The 20,228-nt window shown below is 34.4% G+C and overlaps 1 protein-coding gene across 8 annotated transcripts in view; it reads left to right on the top strand.

Annotated features, from left to right (window-relative positions):
* The window catches only part of LOC140434504 (very long chain fatty acid elongase 7-like), a 354,979-nt gene that overhangs the window by 295,412 nt on the left and 39,339 nt on the right, over window positions 1-20,228 (top strand). For all 8 annotated transcript variants that reach the window (XM_072522821.1, XM_072522819.1, XM_072522820.1 and 5 more), the window contains one exon: window positions 19,823-20,013. In XM_072522821.1, coding sequence (XP_072378922.1) covers window positions 19,823-20,013 — 191 coding nt within the window. The remainder of the gene's footprint in view (window positions 1-19,822; window positions 20,014-20,228) is intronic.

Genomic DNA, 20,228 nt, shown 5'->3' with positions numbered 1-20,228 from the left:
AGAAAGAAAAAAACACGGTATAGCTAACCCAAACACAAACGAACACTTAAAGAGAGGGAAAAAGCCTATTGAAATTGATGAGATTGCCAAAATGAAATTCGAAGGAAAATTCATGGATTTTTTTTTCAAAAAAGAAATACCAAACCTAAACAAAATTTTACAAGAAGTTAGAGACAACCCGGATTTGCCTTATATCGGACGAACTAAATTGTGGCAAGTTTTAAAAGAATTAAATTTCCGGTGGGAGAAATTAGACCGAAAATCACTTTTGATTGACCGGGAGAAGATAATATGTTGGAGAAGGAATTAGCTAAGATCCATACGAAAATTCCGGGCTGAAGGAAGGCCCATCTTCTACCAGGATGAAACGTGGGTAAACTCAGGATACTCTAAAAAAAATTTGGTCAGATAAAAATATATTAAGCTCCAGGCAAGCCTTTATGGAAGGTTGGTCTACTGGTATCTCCCCACCTTCTGGTAAAGGCAGTAAATTAATAATTTCTCACATTGGCAGTGAAAAAGGATTTGTTAAGCATGGTTTGTTGGAATTTCAGTCCAAAAGCACAAAAGACTATCACGAGGAGATGACAGCTGATGTTTTCGAAGAGTATTTTGAGCAGATGATTGAACACATTAGATAATGCACGTTAGCATTCACGACTAGTAGAAAGACTTCCAACGAATGCGTGGAAGAAACAGGATATTCTTGACTGGCTGCGGAATAAGTATCTGCCTTACGAAGATGGAATGGTAAAAGCAGAACTTTTAAAAATTGCCCGGCAACACAAATCTAAGTTCAAGAAATACGTAGTTGACAAAATGGCGGAAAGGCGAAACATCGCAGTCTTTAGACTTCCACCCTACCACTGCAAAATAAATCCAATTGAACTCATTTGGGCACAAATGAAAAGTTATGTGGCTAAAAAAAATACGTCATATAAAATACAAGCTGTACGTGAATTGTTATACGAGTCTTTACAACATATTACAAAACAAAACTGAAAAGATGCAGTAAGACATGTAATAGAAGAAGAACAAAAAATGTGGGATCTTGATAACATAATTGATGCGACCGTAGAGACACAACCGCTAATTATTAACCCTCAAGACGACTCGACTCGGATTCCGAAGTTTATCCTACCTATTTATTTTGAATTTGAATAGTTTTCTAATCGTAATTATATAAGGTAAGTAATAGTAGTTGTAATCGTGAGGTATTAAAGGGAAAAGGCGCAAAATGTCGCCTGTCAAAATGTTCAATGTGTTTTAAATGTATCCATTTTTTTTCAAATCCTGAGAAAACTAAAAAGCATTTTCGAAAAATTTAAAGGCAGAATGAAATATTTATTAGAATAAATAAAAAGTTTCTTTTGCATGCAATATTTTCAATTAAAAATTATACTATATTTTCTCTTTTATTTTCACCCCTGTTACATAACATATTAAAATAAACATTGTAGAAGTTTTCAGGGACTTTCTGCCCTGAGTAATAATGTAATCTTTCATTCTGCGTTTAAATTTTTCAAAAATATTTATTAGTTTTCTCCGGATTCGAAAATAATGCATATATTTAAAACACATTGGAAATTTTGCCAGGCGACATTTGGCGCCTTTTTTTACAAATCTTTTACAAATGGCAAGAAACTTTTTATTTTTGAATAAAATAAATAAGTTTTATTAAAAAATACAATTTACATAAGTACAATTTAAAAAATATATTTATTTAGTTCAAATAAATGTTTCAACCATATACTTTACGACACTGGTCATCTCTAACCATTCAAAATATCCCCGTAATAGGATTATAAGGTATTGTATTTCTTCAGATATAAGGTGGGTTAGTCGAAAACATCTTAAACCGTCAGTTTTAGGTTTATTTTTACTATTATATCGTATTACCTATCCTCTCTGTATTTCAGTTTTTTAATTAGGGTTAAACTTGTAGTGAGCTATCAACAAATTGTGAACCGACTATAATGATTTCTCTTGCACTTGCTTCATTATAAATATAGCGCCGGTGCATGATCTTCCCGACCTAAAACCTTGTTGTTCTTCTGGTAGTGTTATTATTTCATTCAGTTCATTTGTTATCGCTTTGGTTGTTAATTTTAGTGTTGTGTATAATAACTTAATTCCTTTGTAATTTTCCGGATCCGACCTGTCTCCCTTTTTAAAAAGAGATATTATGACGCTTGATCTCCATTCTTATGGTATTCTGTTTTGTTCTATTATTTTTTAGATTACTGTTCTATTATTATTTACACATAAAATATGAAACTATTTGTATTGCACTCATCTTAAAGTAAAGGTCACCGAGACAAAAATCACATGCTTTTTTATTATTTCTTAGGCAATTCGCATATTTACCTATCAAGCCTCCTGCCAAACTCTATATTAATACATAACACCTTGTAAACATTTTAGTAGTACCAGTACCAATAAATATTTTAATATATAACACATCCTTGTACAACAACCTTCTTGTTTATTCTTAAAACCTGTCAACATTGGTGCGAGGACAAACAATACTACCCATTAAGCAATATTTTTATAAAAAAAAAACAAAAAAATTGGTAATCCGAATATTTATTGGCTGAGGTCTCGGTCTAGGTCAAATCACAGGTGGGCGTGTTCAAGAGAGTATATTGCGTATAATACTTTAATGCCCTCTATTTTAAGTAAACAATAATCCTTAAATGTGAGTAAATCATAAATGTAATTGTTTTACAACTTTTAAATTGTAGATAATTATAGTCATCGTTAAATATACTTGTAAATATATGCAAGTTCTTTACATAAATTAAAGATTTTTCTGGCATGCATAGAAGTGCCATTGACGTCATTTACAATGGTCCTCTAAAAATATAAAAATATAAAGTATTGAAGATAACACATTAATGAATATATCAATGGCGTAACTATAGGTCCGGACGAAATACCCGTTGAACTTATTAAGGTGATGAGTGAAGTGAGCACAAAGGAGTTAACTGAACTGTTCAACGCCATATACGATTCAGGTAATATCCCAGATGAATGGCTATTGTCAACATTTGTAACGCTACCAAAAAACGATCTGCGAAAACGTGCGAAGATTTCCGAACTATCAGTCTTATGAGTCATGCACTTAAAATTTTTCTTAAAATCATACATGCCAGAATTTACAAGAAATGCGAAGAAAATGTCGGTGAAATGCAATTCGGATTCCGCAATTCTATGGGTACACGTGAAGCACTTTTCACCTTACAAGTCCTACTTCAGAGATGCCGCGATGTCAGTTGTGATGTCTATATTTGTTTTATTGACTACGCCAAGGCATTTGACCGTTGTCAGCACCAGAAGATGGTCACCGCACTACAAAGAGTAGGATTGGATGAGAAGGACATTCGGATCATCATGAATTTATACTGGAACCAGCGTGCTCAAGTCAAGGTCGAAGACTAACTGACCGACCAAGTGAAGATCATGCGAGGAGTAAGGCAAGGATGTGTGCTATCGCCGACTCTTTTCAATATATACTCTGAGGAGATTTTTAATGAAGCCCTCACAAACCTAGACATGGGAATCCGAGTGAACGGTGAATACATCAATAATATCCGCTACGCCGATGACACTGTGTTACTAGCAACCAGCCTAAACGATCTGCAGGTCTTACTAGACCGAGTGCGAACTGTGAGCGTGTCATACGGACTGAACCTTAATATTAAGAAAACTAAATTCATGGTTGTCAGCCGTACAAATTTAGATCCCGGGGCACTAATGGCAGGTAGAGAAGAGATTCAGAGAGTCGACAGATTCACTTACCTCGGAACTACCCTCAACGTACAATGGGACTACGCTCAAGAGATTAGATCCAGAATTGAAATGGCACGGTCTACATTTATTAAGTTGAGATCCTTGCTGTGCTGCAGTGATCTCAGTTTGGGAACCAAGATGCGGATAGTGAGGTGCTACATTCTTCCAGTGTTACTATATGGAGTTGAAGCCTGGACACTGACGCAAGCCACTGAAAAGCGAATCGAAGCCTTCGAGATGTGGATATACAGAAGGATACTAAAAATATCTTATGTGGACCATGTCACCAACGTTGAGGTCCTACAGCGCATGACAAAAAAAAAAGAAGTGCTTAATTTAATTAAAAAACGTAAGCTTGAGTACCTCGGCCACGTGATGCGGAACGAAGAAAAATATCGAATTCTTCAACTTGTTATGCAGGGTAAAGTATTTGGCAGAAGAGGACCGGGACGTCGTCGTATCTCGTGGTTGAAAAATCTCCGACAATGGTTTTAGATGACCTCAGCGGAGCTGTTTCGCAGAGCAGTCAACAAAACCATGATAGCCTTGATGATCGCCAACATCCGGACCGGATAAGGCACTGAAGAAGTAACTATAGGGTGGCAGGACTGGCAAAATATCACGGGCCCTTGACCTGACTGGACCCACAATCCAAAAGGCTGCGAGCTCAGAAGGTCAAATTTTTAACAAAATTTAGTAAAAAAAAATTCAATCTTATATAAGTACTTAAAATCAATAAATGTTAGACACAACCAAAGACTATATAAAAATTCAATTAGGATAAACTAAATAGAGTCCAGTTAAGTAAACACTATTGATAGCGTCCCCTGGAAACGTCTACTAGTAGACGGCTAATCCTTCCAACACCGGACCAAACCAAATCAGATGGCAAACATCAAGCCACAACGGTTCTTCTCAGAGCCAACACTGACAGTAGCTAGCATAAATATCGAGGGCATCACGACAGCCAAACAAGTTATCAAAATTCTGCAAGAACACGAAATGTGAGGTATTGTGCATCCAGAAAACCCACAGAGACCTAACTGCAGCGAGACCGAAAGTCTCCGGTGTGAAACTGATTGCGGAGATACCACATAATAAGCATGGGCGCTCGGTATCTGTGAGAACTCAAACCATAGTCTCATCTGTGGGAACAACAAATTTACGCGGTATAGAGATAATAACCACTGAGATCGGAAAATGCACAATAACCTCGGTATACAAGCCCCCAAACAAGCCTTTTATATTTTCACCCCCAACTAACTTCCAATCACAACCTAATCAACTTGTACTGGGAGACTTAAACAGTCACAGGTTACTCTGGGGCTATGCAGATTCACAACCTCGAAGACCGATGTACCAAAGTAGTATATGGCCCCGTACCAAAAACTTAGCATAGATCAATTGATATAAATATCTTTCCAATTGTCAGACCACAAGCTTTTTCATTCAGAAGGAGATTTAACTTCAAAAAGGCAAACTGGTAAAAGTATGCAGACATGCTAGATTCTGAACTGCTACGTCTTGAACCAAAAGTAGAGAACTATGAAAAATTTGTAGAGGTGCTCAAAAATGTGTCTAGAAAAGCTATCCCCAGAGGATGTAGACAACAATATGTTCCCAGCGAGTCCAAAGAACTAATGAGAACATACGAAAGCCTCCACTGACCCTTTTAGCCAAGAAACGGTTGATTGCGGAGCAGTACTACTCCAACAGCTAGGTCAAGCCAGACAGGAAAAGTGGATTGAGACCTTGGAAAAAATGGACATGACACATAGTAGCAAAATAGCATGGAACCTTATAAAAAAACTTAGCGGTGATCCAAAAAAACATAAACCACCTTGCAAGGTTACAGCAAACCAAGTCGCTACTCAACTCCTTATGAATGGAAGAACTACAAACCGATATAAGAACCCAAACACTAGAAGAAGATTGGATTCGGAGACAAACCACCTAGGAACTCCTAGGATTCAGACCCGGCAAATCTTGCACCGGTCAAGTCCTCGCACTAACAGAACACATTGAAGAGGGCTTTGAATAAAAACTTATAACAGGGGCTGCTTTCGTATATTTGACAGCAGCCTATGACACAGTAAGGCACAAAACATTACTCCACAAATTCGCAAATCATATGACACTCTCAATGACCACCATCTGGGTAAGTTCGTATATTCCTTACTGCAAAACAGACGTTTTTTCGTTATGCTGGAGGTTAATGTAAGTAGGTAGAGAGTCTATCCTTCTACAGGGAAGTGTTTTAGCAACAAAGTTCTTCAATATATACACAAACGACCAACCTACGCCATGACGATCTTGCAATATGTGCTCAAGGAAATAGTTTTTAAGAAGTGGAGAAGAAACTCGAAACTGCCGAATGAAATGACGCTCGAAAGAACTATGGCTATGCCCATCAGTGGACGCGATTGGCTGATTAAATAGTTTTATAACTCTGTAGTTTGTAAATTGTAGAACATCTTCTTTGCGTTTGTATAAAACAAAAGAGATTTTTCGCTAAAGATTTCTCTTCTCCTTTATTTTTTCTTTTACTTTGTTTTATTGTCATCGTCTCATATTTCTTTATAGAAGATTATTTAAATATTTTAACTGCAGTATCTAATACTACTGGCCATATTTTCAAAAATTTCTTTCATGTTGCAACTTATTTTTTGTATTTTTAATAAGCTTATTTTTATTAAGTTGTGTATAAGTCAATTTATTTGATGACAGTCACAGGAACCATCTACACTTGGACAAGATGTAACTATGGAAATAAATGTCAGCAATTTTCTCATAGAATAAAATAGAAAATATAACTTCATCCCAAATATTTGGTATATATGATATAGTTTTGGAGATACTGTTACAACAAGCGCAATGAAATTTTGTATAGAAAGCAAAAGTAGTTTTTATGCAGAAGTGTAGATAGGAGGTATTGTCAAATCACCGAAGATATCTTATTCCAAACAAAATAAGTAAATCGTCCGTTTTGAGCAATAAATTCCAAAATTGCATGATTAAACAAGATATGATTCTGTTTCTATTTTTAAAAATCCCAAGAAATAATTTACAGTTGCAAGAAAATGTTTACTTTGTAAACGCTTATGCATCCGGTGTAACAAAATATTTAAATTAAAAAATGAATAAATTTTACCTGCTACGATTTAATTTGAATCAAAATGCCATTAACATTTTTTTTAATTAATAAAAGGGGATTCCCATTAATATCTAAAGTGGTTTAGTTCAAAATATTGCCACCTCATCGGTAAAATAATATGCCACATTCGGGAAAGTTTTAAAAACATTAACCTCTATGTTGTTTCCGTTTAAATTTATGGAAACTTATTCTCAAAATAGAAGTAATACCTATAATTTGTAAATTATTTATACAATATATCATAAAAACCGATAAATTATTGTGCACATATTTTCAAAGTTAAAATAATATCAAAAGGAGATAATGCATAATGGTCTCAAAATAAAATAGTAAAATAAACTTATAAAAGAGAAGGATCCTAGTAGTTGGCTATATACCATAGTTTAAAAAATAGTATATTACTTTATGAGGCGGACAAGCATGACTTTTCTTGACTTGCCCTCTATTACGCGCCTCACAGTATATTACTTTATGAGGCGGACAAGCATGACTTTTCTTGACGCGCCCGATATTACGCGCCGAACGAAGTGAGGCGCGTAATAGAGGGCAAGTCAAGAAAAGTCGGTTCTTTGCCGAATAAAGTATACTATTTTTTCTTCAAACGTAGCAATTTTCAACCATAAATAGTACAATTCATACGCTATTTTTACTCGAAATTAACTGTGACAACTATCAAAGTCGTCTAGATGTTAGAAATTAAAATAATTAAGTCGTCGGTGGGATTTGCGTCTCCCTGGTTACAGTTGTTTGACAGTTGTTTGCAATTATTAAAGACAGCTTATTGTTGTTGCAACCGCAAGCGCAAATTTAGTGAGAAAATGGAAAACCTAAACGAAATTGAGTCCGCGGCTAATGATGCAGTAGCACGTTGGAATGATTGCTGAAAGTTGTTCTCGACTATCAGTATCATCAACAATTACCAATGCGTATCAAGAGTCGGGAACATTTTTGCACAGTTTCAATGTTGAAAATGCCTCATTAACTAATTGTACTTTTAATATTACTATAAATAAAAATGATGTTTAATTGTTGTTAACGACATTTGTATTGTTGCTTTGTGACATGTTTCATATTGTTGCCATGACAACATTTTTCCCTCCGCCGTAAAGAAATGGGAAAAAAACTGCTGCCGGCAGAAACATCAAACTTTGACAGGATCAAGTTAGATAAGTAATGTCATCATTATTTGACGTTCGGAGAAAAAAACTTATACTGCAGTAACAACTTCTGATGTAAATAGTATATACATATTAAAAAAATTACTTAAAATTAAAATATCTAAATTTTTATTAGAACGTTTTCGGTCTTATCAGAACATCAGCAGTGAAAACTTAGTATTTGAAAATAGCCACTTAAATGTTATCTAATTCAAAGATGTAAACACATTTGTAAACAACACAGGCACTTTTAGAGAGTTCTGCTTAAAATATTATATGAGTATTTCCAATAAGTATTGACTGTTTGGTATTAAGACCAGTAATCCCTATTCCTACTCTCTCATGCGTTTGCGACCCATCAGTATAAAACGTAAATGCACTTTGGTGATTTTTGAGATGCCAAAAAAATCAAAAAATACTAGTAAAAAACCGGCGCAAGCCACCAAAAAATTAACAAAAACCACAAAAATCCGGACACGTAGGGCCTAACCCCTTGAGCACCAAGTCTCCAAAATGAGCCTAGCTCAGAGCTGAGACGAGGCCCAAGTAAGCAATTTTAGTTCGCGGATAAGCCACATTACGATAACAGGATTTAGCGACAATGCGCTGTTCTGATTTTGATTCGGTTAGGAAACCATGTTGGAGTTCTATTACCCAGGACTCCTACATGAAGAGCATTTTTCTGATAGTTGTGCCCGTATCGCGCATCAGAGTGTTATAGAGGAAAAGGGATGGTCTGGAGCATTGGAATGCAGTGAATTCTGTTTTTACTCGAATTAATATACCTCGCCCCAACGAATTGTTACACCCGAACGTAATTCTTCTCTAACAGGCAGGGTTTAATTAAATTGCTTGCTTGCTTGCTTGATTTGTAAGACTGATTTTGTGATCAACTTGTTTATTATTAAAATTTTAATAAAACATACATTTTTAAAATCAAAAAACTATTATTGTTAACAGTAGTATACATACAGTGTGGCGCACCGAAAACGAAACAGAGGCATTTACCGGCAGATGATTCCTTTTTTGAAAAAACGCTCGGACCCTTTGATTTTGTTTTCGAGGGGGACACAAAATTGGCATAAAATCCCTTTAACATTTGCAGCCCCTTAAGCGGGGGTGGCATCATCCCTAAAATCTTAAATGAAAAGGGGGGTCAAATGATCCATTATTTGAAAGGTCTTTCAACTCCCTTTATAATGATGTAAAATTCATGTATTCAATTCAGTAGTTTTGGAGATTAATTGATTTAAAGTTTAAAGTAGACTTTAATAGGTACATCAAATTAGTTTGTACTTCTTTCAGAAGAAATTTGAGTAAAAGCATTTTCTTGATAAGTAAATGCTTTTATTTACTACGCCCATGGTTTATTAATAATAAAAATAGCAATTGAAGTGTCCTTTGTGACAAAAAAAGTTGTTTCTTGAAGAAAGATAAGTAGAGAATGCCACGTACTTATTTTAAATAGGAAATAGTACATTAGTTTGCGATTGATTTGACCAATCTTTGCTGTTAAAATATCATTAATTGCTTTATACATAAATTAACCATGGTATATTCCACGGCAGAAAGGGTTGAAATTATTAAAATATTTTTCGGAAATAATCAGTGCGCTAATAGAACAGCACAAATTTTTAATGAGCGACATGAGAACAATAATGTGCACCGAAAATATGTTCTAGAACTTGTAGCTAAATTTCGGGAAACTGGATCAGTCGCCAATAAAAAAAGTAATATTGAAAATCCTATAAGGAACGAAGCAACAGAAGTGGGGGTTTTAGGGCAAGTTATTGTAGATCCTACATTAAGTACCCGCAAATTGCAAACTTCGTGTGGTGTTAGTCGACGTACTATCCAACGGATTCTAAAGGCCCATAATTTTCATCCGTATAAAATTCACCTTGTACAAGAACTTAATGAAGACGATTTTGATAAGCGATAAGAATTTTGTGAAGTTATGAGTGAACGAATTACAAACGATGAACAATTTTTATTTAACATTTGCTTTTCCAGCGAATGTTCCTTTTTTTTAAATGGCGAAGTAAATCGTCATAATTGTCGATATTGGTCGGACTCTAATCCCAGAATTTACCATGAGGTACACACACAGCAGCCACAACAATTAAATGTTTGGGCTGGCATTTTTGGCGATCATTTGGTTGGTCCTTTTTTCTTACCTGGAAATTTGACTGGTGAAATGTATTTGGAATTACTGCAAAATGCCATAGATCCTGCGCTAACAGATATAATTGAAAATCAGAATGATGGTCGATACGTTGAGAATATGTTGATGTTCCAACAGGATGGTGCCCCACCATATTACGCATTAAGAGTTCGGCATTATTTAGATCAGACCTTTCCAGGTCAATGGATTGGTAGAAGAGGTGCCGTTGAATGGCCCCCAAGATCGCCAGATTTATCACCTTTGGATTTCTTTTTGTGGGGTTACTTAAAAAGCAAAATCTATGCTACTCGGCCAACATCCTTAGAAGATTTACGACAAAGAATTGTGAATGAGTGCCATCAAATTACTCCTCAAATATTGCAAAATGTCCGGCAACGTTTTCAGCAAAATCTTTATTATTGCATGGAAAGTAATGGCGGTTATTTTCAACATTTACTCGGCTGACAGGTCAGTTCATTCTTTATTTTTTAACAACTTTGCTGCTATGTATTGATCTCCTCTTACGATGATGTATTTAAACTTTAAATCAATAAATCTTCAAAACTACTGAATTGAAGGACATGAATTTTACATCATTGTAAAGGGAGTTAAAAGACCTTTTAAATGATGGATCATTCGACCCTTCTTTCCATTTAAGATTTTAGGGATGGTGCCACCTCCGCTTAGGGGGCTGCAAATGTTAATGTGATTTTATGCCAATTTTGTTTCCCCCTCGATAACAAAATCGACGGGTCCAAGCGTTTTTTTTTTAAAGGAATCATCTGCCAGTAAATGCATCTGTTTCGTTTTCGGTGCGCCACCCTGTATATAACCATACCCGCTACACTGTGATATATAGTACTCCTTTTTATAAGCGATTCTCTCTATTCGGATTACCGAATATAGGCCTCTCCTAATTCTCGCCATTCATCTCTGTTGTTTGTAAGACGTTTCCATATTGGTCCTGCAGTTCTTTTAATATCGTCGCTCCATAGTACTACTAACAGACTTAAATTTGATATATATTATCCCCAACATCTACAACTATCTACTGATAAACAACAATATTCTAAATTCTTAAATTTGGAAATCATATAGATCGATCTAAAATCTTATTTAATTATCTTCTGCTAAATAAACTTTTAAAATTTATATCCATCCTAACCTTAATAATTAAATCATTTTATAAGCGTCTTCTCGTTTTTCTTTGTCGAAAAGAGATCGATTAGTTTCGTGACATGTTTTTGTTTTCCTTTTGTTATGTTTCTTTCTCTTCGTGCCTTAAGTTAAGTATGTAAGAAATAGTGGCACAAAATTATCACCGTAAGACAAAAGCTCTAAATACTTAATGCTTAATTACAGGACAAAAAATTCGGAACATTATTTTTAGAATCATCAACTATTCTGCTCTCAGTATGGTATATGCAATTAATGCTTAAAAAGGTATAATTTATAATATTTCAGATGCTTACAAAAGGATCATTTTACCCAACCAAATGGGGCAAAATGATCCCTAAATTTTTTATTTTTTTTGGAAAAACTGATAAATAGGAAAAAATATAATACATATAGTAAGAACATAAAACCATTTACACTGTAATACAAAAAAAGTATACTTTTTATAATATATTGCGTAACTAAACATGGATTATTGCTCTTTAACTTCAGCAGCTGCGAAATCAACTTCTAAGAAAACATCTGGATTGTATGGTACGATTTCGGCTTTCTTAAAACCATTAATAGCAATCATGGGGTTACAAGTTTTCATGTAGGATTCATTAAATCCTCGTAATTCTCGAAATTTGAAATACTGTAACAGCTCTTCCTGAGTAATTAGTCATAAAATAATTTTTCTGGTGCTTGATCGTAGTGAGTAAGGGGATACATAAAGCTAAGGTCTAACGGCTGTAATCTGTGTGTAGTATGCGGAGGTAAGCATAACATGGCAACAAAATTACTCCAAGCTTTTTCGATGACATTTAATCTAGAATTGCGACCGCTTTGTCTTCTGCAGATGGTTCTGCAAACACATTGAAATTGATCCACCCAGAATCATTGGTGTTTCGTGCGACAACCCTTTAACCAGTCTTTACCAACAAGTTTTATTTGGTCCAAAAATTTATGCACAATAGCATTCCTAACTACAAGTTGGTACGCCACAGACCTTACGTCTTTGATAGTTAGTCCATAAATTCGGCTTTTCATGTCGAGAATGTAGGACAAAAGCTGTCGTTCTTGTCCCTTATTGAATATGCTAGTTTTGCTTCCAAGTCTCTTTAAATGGTCCGTGGGTAGCTTGTTGTCGCCTTACAACGTTGCTTTAAACTCGTCAACGGCATCTCAAAATTTCTTGCTGCTCTTTTGTATACAAGTGCATTTGTCATCCTGACCAAAAATGAAGTAACCTATATTTTTTATGAAAAATTTTTTACTAGAGAGAGCAAAATGATCTTGGTATCATTTAACTTGACACCACGAGGGATCATTTTGCCCGAACGAGCACACTTTTTTAGCAGCAATGTTTGTTACGTAGCGGCCAAAAGCGGTAAATACCAAACAGGGTTTGGTATTTCGTAAAAATATCTCGTCTTTCGTAAAAATTTCGTAAAAATGGCGAGCTAAATAAAATTTAATTTTTTTAAATATTTTAAACATTTCTCAAGGAAACTGCTCCAACGATTTTGATTCAAACAAAATTCTACTTTTTTATTTATTTAAATTTACATTTACATTTAGGAACACGTTCAAGGAATACCAAATTATGTAAGAAATGTAATAACACGTGTAATATTGAAAATAAAATAATGCAGGTTGATGTTTACATTTATTTACTTTTTTGTTTGTTAAAATATTGTCAACAACGACTTGTGTGGTATATCAAAATATATTTCGAGTGACCCTCGTCATGGTGATTTTAAATGGACAATTTAGGCAGATTGTCTACAATTTTTAAATTCTAATCATGCAAAATAAACACCTACAGAAATATCTTAATTAAATAACAAAATGCTAAATTATAATTGTTTTAGGAATAGGTATGTATTAGTTAACAAGCAAGTGGTGGTCCTTGATAAAAAAATGTGACATTAAAATTTCATTCTGTCAATTTTTTTATAATTTATGAAACTAAAGTAAATTTACATGAATTGTCAAAATTAATACAAATTATACCGCTTATCAATAAACTCTTTCCAGTTCCACAATCTCTGGAGATTTATTATATTAGTACTATGGAAACTTTTAAAGGCGATGACTAGGACCTACATATTATACAGGGTGTGGCGCGATAAGTTTTAACTAAAATTAATGGCGTATAGAATTATGTTAAAAATCTGACATTACGAAGCTGTAGGTTTTGGATAATGCTAAGTTGAAATATAATGTTGTTCTGAATGTGGCACTTCCGGTTATACCGGAAATAGATGTCAACTTTGTTATTTTAAATGCGACCTAATATTTTTTATTTTATTTTCAAATGTTTAATGAAGTTTTAGATAAAATTTGTGCACAATATCCTATACCAAAAATGAAGTATTCCCGAGATATTTCGATTTTTTCAAAACTTTGAAAAAATCTTAATCCACATTGAATAACGAATATCTCCATTAGTAACAAGGCTAGTGACATGAAAATATAAACAATAAACAACAAGCGCTTGCCTGTTAACACAATGTATCCAACTCATTGATATTTCATACAGAGTGTTTTAAACTTAACCGCCAACAAGCACAATTTTAATCATTTATAAGTTGCTTACTTTAAATACAACACCCTGTATTTTAATATATTTTCCACTGTATTTTTTTAACCCTTAACTGGAGACGTGCCGTCTGACAGACTACAGCATAAAGAATTTTTTAATACCCTGTACACATAACTCAGCCCATCGGTACATCACTTCATATATTCTTTATATTATTCGTTGACTATTAGTGACCCGACTTAGGTAAAGAAATACGCACATCTGGAAAAGTTATAACCGAAACCGAAAATCAGTTTTAGTGGCACGTCTCGGTTCAGGTTACATTTTGTTTCATTGAAAACGTCGCGTATTTGTTACAATCATGGCCTGTCCATCAAAAAAATCAGTTTTACCGATGCTGATTTTGAACATACAGCTTTAAAGTGGTTTGACGAATTAGATAGTGTCGCTAGTGATGTTGATCGAGTACAAGATGATGTTTATTTGGAATCTGATAGCCAGACGGATTCAGAAATTTCTACGGAAAGTGATGAAGAAAATATTTCGGAAGAAAATATAGTTGAGGCTAATAATCAAACATATTTCTACGGAAAAAAAACCGATTCAGGTGGTGTAAATCTGAAGTTCGACCAGTATCTCGTACAAGGAAACATAATTTAATAACAAAAATTCCCCGTCCTAAAAACAAAAGCACGAAGTCTTGGAGAGGAAGCTGATCCTCTAAAGGTATGGCAGTTATTGTTTGACGAAAATATGTTATTATGTGTTATTCAGTGAACCAATCATAAATTGAATTTAATCAAAATAAAGTATAATGATTCAAATAAACATGACCTCAAGAATATTAACATAACGGAGATGAAAGCTTTCATAGGACTTCTCGTATATTCTGCGGTATTCAAATCGAACCACGAAAATATAAAAACGCTTTTTGCAACAGATGGAACTGGCAGGGAAATTTTTAGAACTGTCATGAATCAAAAGCGTTTTGCAGTCATTTTATCAGTTCTTCGTTTTGATAATCCAGATGATCGAGAAGAAAGAAAAAAACATGATCTAGTAGCAGCAGTTTCTTATATATTCAATTCTTTTATTGAAAATTGTCAAAACGCATATGGTCTAGGTCAATCGGCAACTGTTGATGAAATGCTTGTCAGTTTTAGGGGAAGGTGCCGTTTTAAATATATATATATATATATATATATATATATATATATATATATATATATATATATATATATATATATATATATATATATATATATGCCTAATAAGCCGTGTAAGTAAGTACGTTATTTCTATAACGGGTATATATACTGTGGCAAAGACTCGGACGGCTTAAGTCTTTTACCCGAAGAAAAAAAAATACTCAAAACCAACACAAGCAGTCTTGCGGTTAACTAAACCTTTAATTGGCAGCAACAGAAACATAACTGCGGACAACTGGTTTTCGTCATTAGAGCTAATAGATGTTTTGCTAAAAAATAAACTTAGTATGTAGGAACTTTGAAAAAGAACAAACGTGAAATACCTCCGTCATTTTTGGCCAATAAAACCAGAGAACCTGGTTCTAGTGTTTACGGATTTAGAGAAGAGTGTACAATGGTATCTTATGTGACCAGAAAAAACAAAGCTACAATTTTAATATCATCAATGCATGATAGAGCCTGTAATGATTCTTCAATAGAAAAACCAGAAATAATTTCATATTATAATGCCAACAAAGGAGGTGTAGACTGCATCGACGAAAAATGTGCTAAAAGTTCGTGTAGGTAGTCGAAGAACACGCAGATGGACTCTTGCTGTTTTCTTTCGTATAATAGATATTGCTATTGTAAATGCATACATACTGCACCAAAGTTACAAACACAATTGTAAAATTCAAGAAAAATCTACTTTTGCTTAAATATTAGCAAAACAATTAGTAGAAGATCATATGAAGCAAAGAATGGGTAATTTTCATGTACCGCGACTAATTCGTGCTAGTATAGCGAGTATTTTTGGAATTCCTGAGAATAACCAAGTAGATGATAACGAGCGATAAATTAGTACTAGAAAAGCGAAAAATATGTTATTTGTGCCCTCGTAAGAAGAACCGTATGACAAAATACCTTTTAGCCGATGTAGAAAACCTGTGTGTCTTCAGTGTACGAAGCCAATTTGTACCAATTGTATGTAACTTTTACAGTTGCTGGACATTTTTTTCAACATAATAATTACAAACAACAAAATAATTTCGCGAGTTAATTTTTACGTAATCCAGTATGTGTTAGTGCCTTTCATATAAAAAAGCTTACTTGATGTATATTTATTTTTTCACTGTAATAAAAAGTAAAACATGTGGCTGTCACGAACTGTAAATAATTAGCTGCTAGAAAGTCGTAGTTATTTTTTTATTCTCTGATAATATTTTGAGTTTGTTTACCTTGTATTTCAACAGCAAATACAAACAGCTTTTAGAGTACTATTAAATATATTAAAAAAGTTTGTAAGTTTAGTTCTTTTTCCCTCTCCTACATTGTAGTCTGTTAGACGGCATGTCTCTCTGTGTGTATTAAAATAGGGTCTCTCCAGTTAAGGGTTAAGCCAAGTCGTTTGGTATGGGTATTTTCTATACCTAAATCTAACTACTTTTGAGATATTTCATTATCTAAGTTAAAAGATAGCAACACTTAATTATGTCATCATTAATAAAGGAGGGCCATGATTTCCGTTATTTAAGCTGACATTGTATTATTTTTTCATCAGTTAATAATTCTGAAAAGTAACTAATAGCATGAAAGGATTGTTTATTGGAGATACCATTAAAAAGGTTGACTAAGTATTTTGTATTATTTTAATTAGATGAACTTTACTAAAATAACTAAATGTAATAAAGTTTTATAATAAATGTTCAAAATTAGCACCATCTACTTCCAACATTTATGAATCCTTTCATTAAGTTATGTCTTATAATTTTAAAAATATGGTCAGGTTTTAAAGAATTAAAAGCGAGCAAGACTCTCTGACTCTGCTGGCCAACGAAACGAACGCTGACTGGCAATCCATCTATCATCAAAATTGTCATAAAGATGCTGAGCAACAAGTCCAAAGTTATGAGGAGGTGCTCTATCTTGCTGTTACCAAGCTGAAGCCTAAGCTCCATTTCTTAAAGTATGTAACGCCGCGGTCGTATGGCTGCTTCTAAAAGGTGGCAATATCTTTCACCATTCAAATTTTTATCATAAGATTTTAATGCTAAAATTTACAAAATTTATTTACAAAAAACAACAAAACTCCAACTATCTTGGAAATAACGTTCTCTAGTAACTTGTGGATTTTCATTAGACCAAAAATGGGAATTATATCGATTAAATAATCCATTTTTGCTAAACTTCGCTTCATCAGATCATATAACTTTTTTATGAAGTTTTTATCCTAATCTCTCTCTCTCTCTCCCTCTCTTTTACCTTTGCTGCAGATTCTTCTTTAGTATTTACTTCTTTATAATAATTTGAGAGACTGCCTCCAGTATCGCCTCGTTACCTACCTATCCCTGTAGTTCGTTTCTGCCATTAAATATTCTGCCCTTCAACACACAGTGCTTGACCGTATCAGACACTCCACATTCTGCGCAGTTTTCAACCGCTATTTTCTCTATTATTTCTAGATAGATCCGGAAGGAGCTGTGCTCTGTTAGGAACTGAGTGAAAAAGTAGTTACAGTATCTCTGTCGTCGCATTTTATCCAGTCTATAATATTTGAAATAAATAACCTCGTCCAGGCCGCCCTATGCTCGTTTGTCCATTCCTCTTATTACTCCGTTATGCTGCTATTCGTAGCTAATATTTTCTCCTGAACTTCCTTCCCGTAGATTTACGTCCTTTCTTTCACCATCAGGTGGATGGGTAACACCGCCGCGATCGCTTGTATGGCCACCGTTGATGTTCCACGTGCTACCCTTAGAAGTGCTTTTCTTTGGGCTTTTCCTAGCATTCTTCTATAGTTTTTGATCATAAGCACTTGTTGCCATATCGGTGTCGCATAGAGTAGGTACAGTAGAGTAGACCACTTTTATTAAAATTCTCCTTTTAACAGTCACTGGTCCTCCTACATTGGGTATAATCCTTGTCAGCGTTAAAATTCTCTTCTCTGCCTTGCCAACGACGTACTTCATGTTTTCACCAAAAGTTCTCCTCGTATCTAGAACCACCCCAAGAACTTTACTTTTTTGGCAGGTAGGATCTTTTCTCCTTTTAGTACAAAAACTGTATGGTCTCTGCCCCTTGAGGATCATAGCTTCAGTCTTCTCGATCGCCAGCATGAGGTCCCTGCTTCTCATCCAGGTCTTCAATTTGTTGAGGGCTCGGTTAGCTCTATGTATTATTGGCCAGTTTTCGTTGTGCTCCACCAGCGTTATCAGGTGATCCGCATACGCTATTGCCTAATGCCGACTAATGTCCAGGTCGGTCTCCAAAATCTCGTTGTATACAATATTCCAAAGCAATGGTTCAGGTCGGAGCCCTGCGGCACTCCCGCCGTGGTCCTCATAAAGATAGAGAGATATCCCTAAGTCGCCCAGTAGTCTGACGATAATTTTCCAGCTAGCACTATTAAAAACATTTCCTATATCGAAAAAGAAGGCCACCATCCATCTGCTCCTACATATATGGATATCTCACTCTTGATCATGCTTATGGCGTCTACCGCAGATTTTCCCTTCCTGGACCCACACTGGCGCTAGAATATGCCACCTTTTTCCATTATCTCCCTCTCTAGCCTTGTCTTCACAAAAATCTCAAAGACCTTGCCTAAAATATTTAACAGGCATATAGGTCTGTACGTCCCAGTCTCCTCTAATTCCCTTCCCTGTTTTGGGATAAGTATGAGATTTGCCGTTTTTATATCTCCTGGTAACTCTTACCTTCTTAGCAGGTTATTTATAATATCCTGTGCCCGTTGCACTTTCTCTTCGATGATGATTTTTATAGTGTTTCAGTAACTACTTTTTGTAGTGCTTGGGCAACTTCTTCGATTGTTATTTTAGTGACATTGCTGTTAGTGCTAGTTTTCTATTAAATTAGTCTTTATTAAACTGTATTTTGAGTACTAGTATTTTAATATATTTGTATCAGTTAAATGTCTGCTTCTTCTTTAGCCTGTTTGCATCTACTCCTGGACAAAGGCCTCCCATGAGTTCTCCACTCGTCTCTGTTTTGTGCTATTTGATGTTTTGATTGTTTCTCCCCATCCATCCCCATCTTTCATTGTTTTGTCGTGCCACGTGTCCCAACCATTTCATTTACACAATTCTTTGAATTACAGTTTCCACCTTTATTTAAGTAATAAATGCTGGTAAAGAATTTGATTTTGTTACAGGTTTAGTAAAGGAGATCCCTTTTCGTTTAAACAATTCAAAAGTATTATCTTCCACAGAATGTTTTATATAAGTCTCATTCTCTATCGGAATTCCTTTGATTATATCAAGTATAAATTTATCATACCAACACTGAGAGAGATCGGTATAGTTGTAATGGTCAAAGAAATTATCTTAAATTAATACTGGAATCAGATGGTAGGGGTGAAACCATTGGTCGTTCTTAAAGGTATTCGCCAGGATTGTATCCTGATAAATATTAAAGTTAGCGTTAAGCATATTAACAACCGTCGTTCTTTCGATCTACAATATCTTGCAAATAAAGATAGGATGTAAAATCTAACATTTAACTTGTTCTTAAAATAAAGAGAAATATAAACCTAAATAAAACCTAATAAATATTTTTAAAATATTTCCAAAATATAATTATACCCCAACTTTAAAAAATAATATATATTTAAAACAAACTTGCTAATGTTGTTTTTTTTATTTTCAGATCCGAGAGTCAACGATTGGTTCCTTATGAGTTCCCCATTTTACACGCTTGCTATCTGCTTAACTTATGTATATATCGTAAAAGTATTAGGACCAAAATTTATGGAAAATAGAAAACCTTTTGAATTGAAGAAAGTTTTAGTGATATATAATCTATTTCAAGTGATATTTAGCACGTGGTTATTTTATGAGGTAAATATTATTATTTTATCATATTTAAGAAGTCCCATAAATTCACACCAAATATCGAATTTATCAGGGAAAATGCATTAAAATCAAAAACTAAACGTGTAAACTTTAATTCTATAAATCCGAAAGCATTTCGAATATTCGTGCCGCATGCTGAATCACGGTGAGTGTGAAGTATACGATGACGTAAACTGTTTTCCTGATATCCCTGAGATGTG

Source organism: Diabrotica undecimpunctata, chromosome 2 (assembly GCF_040954645.1).
Source record: "Diabrotica undecimpunctata isolate CICGRU chromosome 2, icDiaUnde3, whole genome shotgun sequence".
Classification (NCBI taxonomy): domain Eukaryota; kingdom Metazoa; phylum Arthropoda; class Insecta; order Coleoptera; family Chrysomelidae; genus Diabrotica; species Diabrotica undecimpunctata.
The sequence above is the reverse complement of the archived record's forward strand: the minus strand, read 5'-3'. Positions and strand labels throughout refer to the sequence as shown.